The sequence below is a fragment of the Phyllostomus hastatus genome, unplaced genomic scaffold, assembly GCF_019186645.2.
Source record: "Phyllostomus hastatus isolate PE091 unplaced genomic scaffold, TTU_PhHast_1.1 phas_scaffold_129, whole genome shotgun sequence".
In the NCBI taxonomy this organism is placed as follows: domain Eukaryota; kingdom Metazoa; phylum Chordata; class Mammalia; order Chiroptera; family Phyllostomidae; genus Phyllostomus; species Phyllostomus hastatus.
The window spans coordinates 16,845,560-16,858,384 of NW_025334009.1; the positions used below are offsets into that span (position 1 = coordinate 16,845,560).

The 12,825-nt window shown below is 39.2% G+C and overlaps 1 protein-coding gene across 9 annotated transcripts in view; it reads right to left on the reverse strand.

Annotated features, from left to right (window-relative positions):
- Window positions 1-12,825, reverse strand: part of RBMS3 (RNA binding motif single stranded interacting protein 3) — a 622,722-nt gene that overhangs the window by 213,661 nt on the left and 396,236 nt on the right. For all 9 annotated transcript variants that reach the window (XM_045856807.1, XM_045856809.1, XM_045856814.1 and 6 more), the window contains one exon: window positions 5,152-5,231. In XM_045856807.1, coding sequence (XP_045712763.1) covers window positions 5,152-5,231 — 80 coding nt within the window. The remainder of the gene's footprint in view (window positions 1-5,151; window positions 5,232-12,825) is intronic.

Genomic DNA, 12,825 nt, shown 5'->3' on the forward strand with positions numbered 1-12,825 from the left:
CTCCATACACTGCACAAATGGTTTTTATTTTGCTTTTCAGTTGCATTTTTACCTTTCCTGAAATAATAAAACATAGTATGCCAAAGTGTTGGCATTTTCTTCTACCTTCAGTATAAAAATGGCTATACAAAAATTCACCAAAGTTGATATGTTTTTAAAAAGTGCACACTGATATGACAGCTGTCACAATACAATCTAACAAAATTGTTTCAAGTGAAGATAAAGACAACTAAGTGCTACTAGAACCATCTTACAGAAAAAAGCAAACGAACTTTTAGGCCAACCCAATACCATGGAGGAAACTGTGGTTGTGAGGGTCAGCAATATTTCCCACTGATAAAAATTTTTATATCTATTGCTCAAATATTCAGAATTTTGAGCCATGTCTCTTAACATTAATTTTATTTAAGTGCATTGTTGGCATTTTACTCTAGGTGACATTTTCTTTCTTCATTTTCTTTAAAAATTATCAGATTTTAAATATATTGCCTCATGTGCCCCCAGGATATGTACATTCATATCCACAATCATATACATTTCATATTTACATAAACACACAATAGTAAAATTATGTCAAAGCACCAAAAAGGCACAGTTTTATATTATTTATTTAAAAATATGATTCACCTGGCACTTATTACTTGTCTAAATTTCTGTTTATCACAGGATTTGATAAAATGTAAGAGATCCCCAAATATGCTGAGCTTTCTTTCCCCCTTCCCTACTGCTTGGAGTTCATTCGGGATTAGAAATAATTATCTGAAGAATAATAAAATTTTACTAAAAGGGAGTCATTCCATTTTCTTCTGGAAAGATTGCTCCACAAATAGGAATACGTACTTACAGGCAAAAGTCTAGTGTGAGAGCAACACGTGATTTATTTTTCTACAAACTAGCCTGCACGTTCTATTCATCAATACACGCCCTTACATGAGGAAGCCTTTTCCTCATGGCGCATCACTCTGCTCTGGGGGCTCTTTGAAAGTGAGCCTTTCAAGTTCATGCCCTACAGATCCCTGAAGCATCTGAGAACTTACCCTTTGCTTTTGGTTTGAAAATGGAAGACGTTAAGGCTGCACAACATGGCCGAGCAATTCATTACGGGACAAGGGAATGTCTGGGGTTAGGCAGGCAAGCAACTAATGATCCTTCATTTTGTCCAGAAAACATCAAGATCGATACATAGGACATGCAACATTTATGGAACACTGTGTTTTCGTTTCCCTCTAGGGAAGGGAGAAAATGCTGGATGATCTCTTCTCTGAGGATGGCTGGAATGATTGATGCTGTTTAATACACGTCGTGTCGTCTTCTTGCCACCTGCTAGTAGCCACACAGCCACCTGATCTTTGTTAATTTCCTGTACTATATATAGCAGAATTCAAATAGTTTGATTTTTGACAGGCATATTTAGCTATTTCATCGATTGAGGTAACCAAAATCTGGGATAACATTATAAATCAAAGTGAACAGAGCTAGTTCTGAGAGGCTCTAATAGGCATTAAGGATTCATGATGTATTCATTAAAATTAGATATTTTATGAGCAAATAGGAGGAGCCCAGAGAAAGAAAGTATGAGTCAAAAGAAGGACCTACACAGTTTTCCTTCAACTCACATATTCTGTCAGGAATGAAAACCAAACGCCATCATGAAATCTATTTAATGAGTGAGTAAATTATTCCTAGAACAATGCAAATCATAACGGAGGAGGCAAAACAAATGTGGTTCACGTTACCTGTCCTTGCAAATATCCTTAACCATGTTGTTTTCAGAATTTGAAATTCAGACCAGTGTCAAAATTTGGGGGTTGAAGTGAATTTCTTTTTCTTATTCCTTCATAGAAATGACACAGTCAGGGACTGGGAAACTAGATGTTCTTCCCAGGGGGAAAAAAAAATAACTTTGCATCTCCTTTAAGAGGAACCATTGTCAAAAGTGACAGGGGCCAAAATGGCAGTATGTTTTTCCAATGCACACTTCCCCAAGCCATCCCTGAAGACAGAAGGAAAGAACGCAAATTCCATACCAATTGTTCTCTACTATTGTAAAGTAGGGGTGACAGCAGGGCTCTAGTATGAGAAAACAACTGACTTAACATGCAGTCTTTTCAAGTGCTTTTTGGAGCCTGAGAAGCTCAGGCCATTACTGAGCCCTTGTGGGTCCCTCAATCACACAACTTTAAATCATTATATTGAAACTATAAATGTGAGTTTTATAAAATCACAAAGTTCTGAATTCAGAGAATCCACATCTCGAGAATGTGGAAGACTGAGATTTGAAAATAGGTTTTTGAATTCTATTGTAGTTGCAGGTAGATCTGATCAACTATAATTGGCTTTAATGAATGTACCCAGAAGCACGGACAGTGTCTCTAAAACTGCATTAGTATTGAAAATGTTAGGAAATTGGTCACTTTTTTATTTTGAAAATATCAAAGCAATGGCTTCCACTCTGATTTCAGAACACATAGCAACATCCACGCGGTCTTCAAGATAGAATAGATAACTGGATTAGCTTAGTTTTTGTTCATATAAGATTCCAACCATCTACAACAAATAACAAATGAGAACAAATAAAGGCAAACAGCATACACCTAAATTTTATTATACCTGTTGTCTTAACTTACTGAATATACCCAATGAGGGCATTTTACTACTGTGACTTCCAAAATACCAACATCTTGTATTATGTCCTGTTTTATTCCACATAAATTTAAATATCAAAAAATGAAATATCTTCTATAAACCTTTATTAAACCCTATTTGACTTTCAATGCATAAATAAACATATTCAAGTACCAATTGTGATCAAGATTGTATATTTAATTCTATTAGCGTTTCGTGTAAAAATCAGAAGCATAAAGTTACAGCTCTTAAAGGAGTTTTATAACTGGGAACAATTATTTTGCCTCTCATGTTCCCATGAGATAAAAGGAAGTGAGACACTCATAACTAAATTCTTGCTATTCACAATGTTTCCATTGGGTGTAGCTATGCTATTAGATAGGCTGATGTCAGAGCTTGCATATTCAGGAAGAATGCCCAGGTGTTTGGGGGTTTTTAGTGACTCTCTTTGTCTTAAGCATTAAATTGTATTTGTCAGCTATACGTTTAATGAGGAAAGCAAGGAAAACAGTTTCAAATCAATCAAGTCGAGAAGTATTTCAATGTCTTTTTTCTGAAAAGGAAGAAACCTAAAAAACTGAGACCTGTATTAAAACTCGAATAACCAATAATTTCTATATAATTTGTTCGCTATTAATTTTTTTATATAGCTATCTCATGCACACTTAATCTAAATTCTATATAGATAAGCATCTACGGGGTAAAATGGGATAAATATGGGGAAAATCCTCTAACAATGCAACTCCTTTCTTCAAAGATGGGTCTGAGCAGAGTGTCTAAAAGTGCTTTTTCTGCTAAAATAAAATAAAAATGAAAAGTATGTCTCCTAAAATGCAAGGACAGCTTTCATGCTGAGATGTAAATTGCTAACTCTTTTCTTAACAACACCATATGTCTCCAACAGGATCGAAATGCAGTCAATTCTCAAAGGAACGTTATGCATGGAAGCTAACCAAATCGAGGCACTAACCAAATCGAGGCACAGGTTTCACTGTGTGGTGACCCTCTGATCAACCAGAGATGCTAACTGTGGATTTTCCGCATCATCCAACTTTCGATCTGAAGGACTCTTCTTCTGTCCTGACATTTTCCCCAAACAATCCAATTCATAAAAGAACCCTGACCCCTTCACAAAAATATTTCTTTCTGTTCAAAAGTCCTCTTGTATAAACCTCAGTATGTTTTAAGGAATTGAAATGTTCAGCCCCCAAACACTTTAGCCATGAATTTTAAATAGTACACACATTATATAGCAAAGACTATAGAAGTCCAGTTGAAAAGGACCAAAAGAAAAATATTATACAGCTGAAAAAGTCACATTATTCCCCCGAGAATTACGAAAAACAAAAGACAAATTCACCAACATATATTTATTAGTCAGATAGTTCTTTATCCACTCACTCTAATTCTTTTTTAGCACCTCTGTCAATCTTTAATGTTTTTACATATGAGTAAGATATATTCTTCAATGTACTCACCTAATATTAAATACTTTCCATATATCCTACTACTAGATTAATATCAAGTCAGGCATTTCTAGCTTAAGCTTTGACACATGTGCTATATTTAATTTTTTATTTTGAGTGTAATTCTTTTTTTCTAGTGTAGTTCTTAATAGCATAAAGTTATTTCATCTTATGATGTGTATAATTAAGAGTTTTGCTTTGGATAGAACCAGAGACATGGAGATAAGGAACAAACTGACAGAGACCGGAGGGACGGGGAGGGGGAGCATGGGGACAGGAGGGGGAGGAGCAAGTCCAGGGACATGAATCGAGGACTCATGGGCACAGACAACGGGGTGAGGATTAATTGTGGGAGTGGGTGCCGGGGTGAGAAGGGAGGGGAGAGCAAGATGGGGGGTGGGGAACAATTGTAACTGAACTTAAATTTAACAAAGAAAGAATTTTGCTTTGGGAAATGTGAAATGCCCTGCAAAAGTCTAGATGGGTGCTCCTCAAATTCTCTCTGATGAATGGACAATTTCAATAATTTCTTTCCATAGGTCAGTCACTGATATTTTTGTAAAATATGAACTTAGGCACCCAGATTGTATGACAATGTCAAATTGCTATACAAGTTTCTAAATGCTTTCTCCCCCTTTCTGCACACTTTTTGTCATGGACTGGTAAGAGATGTTCACACACTGGCATCCATCCGTGAACACTAGGGTGCACACCACCGTTCAGATACTTGATAAATTAGAAATCAAGAAACCAATGTTAATGACTGGAGTCAGAAACTTCCTCATTTCACATGCATCTCTAACTATTCTTTGCTGTGATTTCCTCTAGTTCACTTCAGGGAACGGGCCACAGAGATTCAACAGAAAGGCCGAAGAGGAATCAGCAAGAAACATTTGGTAGTTTTAACAAAGATGAGTTGCTGCATAGGACTAAAAACTATACACTTATAAATGCAAATGCTTCCCTCCCAGGAACCCAGCCTGGGCCTCACCATGCACTCACTGGAGTCATTGCAATAAGCCTGGACGCTCTGGGGTGACCGCTTAATGGCTGGTCTTACCTGGGATGCCAGGTGGTGTTTTCAGATACTTTCCATTAAAATGTTGAATTACCACTTCACATTTTTCAGTAGACTCCATTCTGGAAAAAGAAATACACAGGGGATCATATACTTTTCACAAACTTGTGCACAGACAGGAAACTTTTTTTTAAAAAGGGGGGAAATAGAAAAGCCGTGGAAAAGCTTGATTAGAGAATTTCACCAGAATTGTCAACCACGACCACCAGGCCCAGCCCACAGAACATCACAAGCACACCATTGCCCCGAGTATCACTGCACTGAAAGTTGCTTACGTGGATGGCTCTGTGCTGAGTCCTCGCCCAGAGGCAATACCGAGGCATAATCTTATGTAATTGACATGACAATGTGTGGCAACTGAAAGTGCTCCATAAATACCTGTTAAGTGTCTGAATTAGCAAACCTGAAAGGTATGGGTCTTTGTAACTACTTTTCATATCCCATGAGGGTGCTGAGGCTGAGACAGATGAACCACCTTGACAATGAGGAGCAGAGTCTGGGCTTTAACTGAAGGCCAGCTAACACCAAAGCATGTGGTAACTACCAAACTAGACTACTGAGGGACTTCACAGAACAAGTTGATGAGAAGTGCTTTATTTTAACCAATTTTAGCTTAAATGATGATTAATACCGTGCTGTCGTCAGCACCAGGACACTTGTATTAAAAACCCACTGGGTGAAAGATACAAAAGAGAATTACCTGAAGTCTCAGATGTGAGAGGAGAATGAATGTACACAAAGCTCAGGTCCTGAACTTTCTTAATTTTGGATTTTGGACATCTTCCTCTCTTATTTTATGCTAGATATCAGTGTTCCTAAATGGGTTTCTCATGCCAAATTTTGTCATCTCACATAGAAGCTAATGAATGAACATTTTGAGCTATACAATTATAGTTTCAATATTGGCAGTATCACCATATCCTAAGTAGAGTAGTAGCAGCAACATTTTAAAAATAATTAACTATCTCTGGGCTTTATTGTTTTATAAAATTGGATGGGAAAGATAAAAATTAAAGGGTTTGTTCTGATCAAAGGAAAGCATGGCCCATGCTTAATTAATAGCACACTAAAGACAAAATTAAAGAAACAGAACACATACATATGAAGAAATATCTATGAAATGTGTGAAATCTGTCTACAAGGCAGAGGATAACTTACGTTTTCTGCTGTGTCCTTACTGTGAGTTTGCCTGGAATGAAGCCCTTTGACACACTTTGTGAAACTTTCCTACATCTAAATCTAAGGGGCATTTTCAGGATCCTATTACAGGACCGTGTTACAGGGAGGGGTTACAAGATAAGGAAAGATACGTAAACAAATGCCGAGTAAGTTTTACATTCATGACAGCTCTGGGAATTGAAAGGTGAGAGGGATTCCAGAAGCCTGGGGAGCACGGAGAAGAGGGAACAAGAAGACCAGAAGGGCCCTCAAAGAAGTGGTTAGGGCAGGGGCCTGCGCTGCCAAGCAGCGGAGAGGGCCCGTGTCCCTCCAGAGGGGGCAGAATGGGCAGATCACTGCGCTGGAGGGAAAGGTTCACTTGGGGAAACTCTTGAAGGAAAGTTGAGAGTGCAGACAAGGCCATCTGAGTGATCAGATGAAAACATCTGAAGTTGGCATCAGGAGCACCTTCCATGTATGGCGCTATAATTATTTTCACTAGAACTTGTTAAAGTGTCTTTTCCGGTGTGCATTGATTCCTGTGAGGCATGGGATAGACAGAGATCTTCTGTGTTTATACTCATGACAAATCTCTTCCTGCATCAGTCAGAACGGGCTTCGTGGGCACAGGACCCGGGCAGAGCCGCAGAGCTGCACCCTTAGAACACGCCTGCACTTGGTTTGCAACTCCATTGTCAACGTCTCAAAATTCTTAAGAATTTCCCAACAAGGGGTCACTCATTTTTGCATTTTACTGTGTCTCCAAAATTACATAGCTTGTCCTGCTACAAGAAAGTGCAGGAACCTGATTAAACATAAATTTATTCATCCGATGGTCCGATGGAAGTGTATTAGTGTTATTTTGAAAAACATCTGAAGAATGAATTGATTTTTTTGTACAGATTGAAGAAAAGAAACTCTTTAAGGCTAATAACATGCAATTTTAAAATACAAAAATATAGAACAAAGATAGCATTTCGTTCACAGTTTATTCACGATTTCCCCCAAATCAGAAGACATTTGGATTAGAAACACAGGATGAATCTTTAGGGGTAGCTAAGCACAATTTTCCTAACTTCTCTAAGTTTTCTTTCTGGTGGAATCTTTTACAGTGAGTCTTCCAAATTTTATTTTATTTTTTTTAAGTAGGAAACTTTTATTTCTAGGGGAAAAATAGAATTCTAATTCTGTTCTTTCTCTCTTTCCACATGATCTACTATCCTTTGTCTCTTAGGGAAAATAACCTTCCCTCCTAGTAGAGACATGAATGGGAGAGGAAATGTAAGCCCTTAATTACTACAGATGTTACTTTATGGAACTTTTATTCCAGGAGAGCTACGGGATGAATAGTTTATGCCCCAGAGTCCCACTGTTCAAGCTCTCTCTGGGTACTCCTCTGGATAAAAGGCAGTTCAGAATCTAAAACTTGCTTGCAAGAGTCCTGCAAATCAAATCCTTTCTCTTTGCTTTAAAAATGACATGGAATTCTAAATGGACTACACTAGATGGGGGTAGTGTGTGTGTCTCTTTCTGTGTGTATGTGCTGGTTGATTCCACATAATATGTTTCAGGCAATCCAGAGAAAGCTAAAGAAGAACATCAAGTAGCCAACACACTTGACCCACCTAAAATATTTTTGTTCTGGTTTGAAAGGCTCGAGTCTTCCCTTTTGGATTCTACATACGATCATCTTTTCTTAAAACTGTTTCCCCGCCAGAGCAAGCCGGATGGGGGCTGTTTCTACAAATACAATGATAGCAGCAGCGTAGATTGTTCACTTTAGCTTCATTCAGATTTAACTAAGTGAATGTCTACAGTGAGCCTTTAGAGACTCTCCTCTTTGAAAGAATAAATGCAATAAAAGTCTGTTTTCTATAGCTGCCGGCGCTTAGTGTCAAACCGTGTTATGCTGCACCACCCAGCAGTGACAATTTCATTTTAATACACGGGGCACATTTTAACAAGGCAAAACGGTCCCAGCAAAGACGGCAATATAGGAGCTGCCAAGGGGAAAGTCTCAGTGTTCCTCATGCATTTTATGTGGGAACAGAACAAAAGTGAGACCCACGGAGCTCTGGTTGGGGGGTGGGGGAGTGAAAGAGACTGTATTTGAATACCTACCTCGGAAGAATGTGCCCATTTTCTTCTCAAGTTTCACAATTAACTGCTTTGAAATGCTAGCTCAAGCTATCTGCAATCTGGCACACGCTTCAGTTGAAACTGACACTAGCATTATCAAGTGGGTCTGAAAAGGCAGCACGCCAGACAAAGCTGCCTTTACATGTCCCTTTCAGATGGGCCACTGAATCACTACAACTGAGTCTATTCTTCCTCGCTGGGACCTGAACCCCCTCACGTCCCTCGGAACAGCTTGCATGCCAGGCCAACCATTCACCCGATGATACATTAATTAGGTTCTTACAAGGCTCTAATCATTGTGTAAAGCTTAAGGGTTTTCTGTTAGGTCTGATGTTTAAATATAAACACACATTAAAGGTCCCTTTTGACATTCTTTCTTGTCTGGGTGCCTAGGAACCTGGCTTCCATTATTCAACACGCACCACAGAACTGTGATTTTTTTAAAACTTCTTTTCCAACAACTATGAAGAGGAGCTAGTTTCACAGCCAATACAATTCCCACAGGCAAATGACATCAGATCAGAGCCTGATCCGATATTAGTAGAATGTTCTAGGTCAGACTTAAGCGCAGAGGTGAAAAAGTATTTTGCAAAACCACTTGCAGCCCACCACCTATCTCACTCCAAAAGAGAATCTCTCGGTGTATGGTTTTAAAGCAATAAGCATTATTAACCACGTATTTTTTTAAAAAATCCACCCTGTCATTTATTATAGTTAATGAGAGGTTTCCACTATTGTGAAATTTTTGTGGTTTTGCAATCACAGGCTGTGTACAAATGATTGGCAACTTAGAAACATCCCACACTGCAAGGCAGCCATCCCTCCTTTCCGGTAAGATTTACGCAAAGGGTCAACATTAAAAGATTTTTTAGAACACTAAAATGTGCACCCCTGACATTTCAACCATAAATTATGCCATTTACTTCTGAACCCACTGCAACGGAAGGAACAGCAGTGAGCCCCTGAAACAAAGATGAGAGGAAGAGTTGAATTTCCTTCTGAGTTTCTGCAATATGTTTTAGGATCCAAGTGTCACAAACGCTGATGAGCGAAGCAGAGTGGTCTCCTTGCCATCTCCCTTTGCAGAAAGCCAGGCATTTGGGGAGTGTCTTGCTCAGCATTACAACACATTCCTCTTAGGAAACAGAACTTCGGATGATATTCGACCAATGCAAATCCACTCCCAGGTTTTGGAATCATAAAAATTCAGGATTAGAAACAGCCTCCAATATCAACTTCTACATTGTACAGATGAGGAAACTAACGCCAGGAGACTGTGCTTGGCTTCCTCAAACACCAGTTGGTGGGTGAGCCCGGAATAGAATATTTTCCTCCTGACTTTCAATGTATGTGGCTTCTTTGGAAAAGATGGAGCTCCATTGTGGTCTCATGTCATCCCTCCTGATTTCCAATGTTCATCTTCTTTAATCTGTCCTGAAGCTGGATGGATCCTGGTGGTTCCCGTCTACCCAGCCACTACTGAGTAGAGCAGTTGTCCCCAAAAAGGGAGATACATCCTGATACGACGTACCTAGAGGGCACTTCACCTGTCTGGTATTCACTGCAAAAACATATACATAATGTGGATCCTATCATGAGAAAAACTCAGACAAACCCAGATCTGGAGTCCTTCTCCAGAATACCTGGCTAGTACTACTCAGGAAAAATTTTAAAAGTCTGAAAAATTGCCACAGACCAGAGCAGATTAATGAGAAATGATGATGAAATGCAAAATGGTATCTCAGATTGGATCCAGGAACAGGAAGAGGATATCGATAAAAAAATTGGTGAAACCCAAATAAAGTTTGGCGTTTAGTTAATAGTAATATACCAATGTCAGTTTCTTTTTCTGATAAATATTCCACAGTAATGTAAAGTGTTAACAAAAAGTGAAACTCGGTGTGAGGTATATGAGAACTCTGTATTAGCTTTGTAATTTTTCCGTAAAACCAAACTTCTTCCAAAATATAAGGCTCATTTAAAACTGTCTGTACATTAAAATTATCAGGAAACTATTTTTAAAAATACCAGTGTCTGGGCCTTAGCCCAGGAGATTCTGACTTAATTGCTTTGGCATGAAGTCTAGGCACGTATTTTTCAAAGCTACCCAGGTGATTCCAGTGCGCAGCCATGGCTGAAAACCACTATACTAGAGTTCTATGTCAGGTGTCCCAAACTGGAAACTGTGGGCTAAATCCAGCTTTTAGGTATGTTTTGTTTGGACTGCAAAGAGTGTTTTGGAAAATTTGAAATAATTGTCAAAATTTAAAGTCGGGAGACTTCACATAAAAATTTGAATTTCTGATTCCTATTAAAAATTAGATGAGTCGAGCCATGTTTTTGGTATGGCAAGAATGGTGTAACAAAAATAAATTTGGGTTTTGTCCTGGTCCCTGGCACAGAACTCCTAAAACCTTTGGAATTTCCCAAGTAATAGGGATGTTTTTTTGTTATTCATAATGAGCCCCTTTTGACCGTATTTGAATTGATGTTAGTGAGATGACTTAAGTTGGGACTCCTAGATCGCTTCAGAATGACCAAGGCTAGTCACCAGAAAGACCAAGTGATCAGAGGGTGGGAGCTTTCAACCTCACCCTCCAACCTCTGGAGGGTCTGCAGGGGGGCTAGAGATGGATCTCTATCACTAATGGCCACTAATTTCATCAGTCAAGCTTGTACAATGAAATCTCCATAAAAACCACCCAGTGACAGGTTTCTGGAGCTTCTGGGTTGTTTAACACATTGATGTACTGGGAGGGCGGTACACCTAAAGAAGGCAGGGAAGCTCTTAGTCATCCTTATACCTTCCCTGTGCTATGAACCTCTTTTGGCTGAGTTGTATCCTTTATAATATACTGGTATACATAAGTAAAGTGTTTTTGTGAGTTCTTTCAGTTGCTCTAGTGAATTATCAGACCTGAGGGAGGTTATGGGAATCCCTGAATTTGTAGTTGGCCCAGTAGAAGTGTGGGTAGCCTAGGGACAGTCTTGTGGGACTGCGCCCTTAAATGTGGAGTTGGATGATAACTCTGGGCAGTGTCAGAATTGAATCGAATCGCTGGACTCCCAGTTATTGTCGGAGAATTGGAGAGCTGCTGTGAAAAATGACACGTATTTGCTACCAGAATGAAAACAACGCAGCAACCTTGGCCCAGAGTTGACCAGCTGTTTTCTTTAAACAGAGTCAGTCTGCCATCATTCCTAATGACCTGTATCAATGGTCAATCTTAAGGCAAAGGCGTAGATGTTAGTTATTGTTGCCCTATTTTTTTATTTTTGTGAGTTTTTATGATGGAGCCAAGAGAAAAAATAGTTATTATCCATGTGTACTTGTGTTTTCTGTTTGCCACCCTCTATGTCTTCTCTGCTTTGTCCTATGTTCTAAAGAAGTGGCCCTTCTATGGACCATTTCATCTTGGCTCCCTTATCTGATGGCATTTCATTGGGTTCAGCTACTGGGGAGGTAGTGGGTGTAGAGGAAAGTATGGCCATTCTTCCTCATTCTCTCTCTGCTTTGGCACTTGTCTCTCTGGCAGGGGGTGTCCCCTTCTCCGTCTGCAGCTCATCCAGGCAGCCCTTCCTCCAAGGCTCTGGGTCTCACTGCGCTCTGGGATACTCCTCCTTTTGCCTTTAGCTCTCAGGGTGGTAAAGGCTTCCTCCTGTTGCTCAGCTCTGGGTTATCTTAGTATTCCTTTGTCAGTTCCCTTAACTCTGCCCATGCTTCTCTAAATGCTCCATTAGTCTAGTCTCTCCAGTTCAATCATTTGTGGTACAATTCTGTTTCCAGCCCACACTCGGATGGCTACACATTAAAACCATCGTTAACCAAGCAACAACATTGTCCCAGAGGCCGTGTGTTTCAAGAAGAATGTAAGGGGGGAAAAGTTTCCTTATATTCTATCAAGGGGCAGCTTCTTTCACTTAGATTACTGCCAACCTCCGATTGATACCCTTGTCTAGATATATCATAAACTAAATTTATCTTTTAACCATACAGTCATGCTTTCAAAAGAAATTTGGGTGCAGAAATGGAAAAAAATAAATTTAAAAAATTATAGCTGAGATAAGGAAATAAATTAATGAGTATAGTATGCTTAGATTTAGAGAAATCCTGCCATTAAAGGCATTGAATACATTATCACTTTTAATCAGTCCCTGTGAGCTGCAATGACATTCCATTCCTAGATACTATTTTTTATTTTACCTCTCTTCTTTCCTTTACGATATAACAGCTTTGCCTTTCTTGCATTTCCCAAATATGTGAACTTGGCTTCACCATAGATCTACTCTTCCCTTTTCCCTTTGCCAATCACTCTCTCTTCTGTCCTCAACCACACAAGAGACTCTTTTGGATGGTTC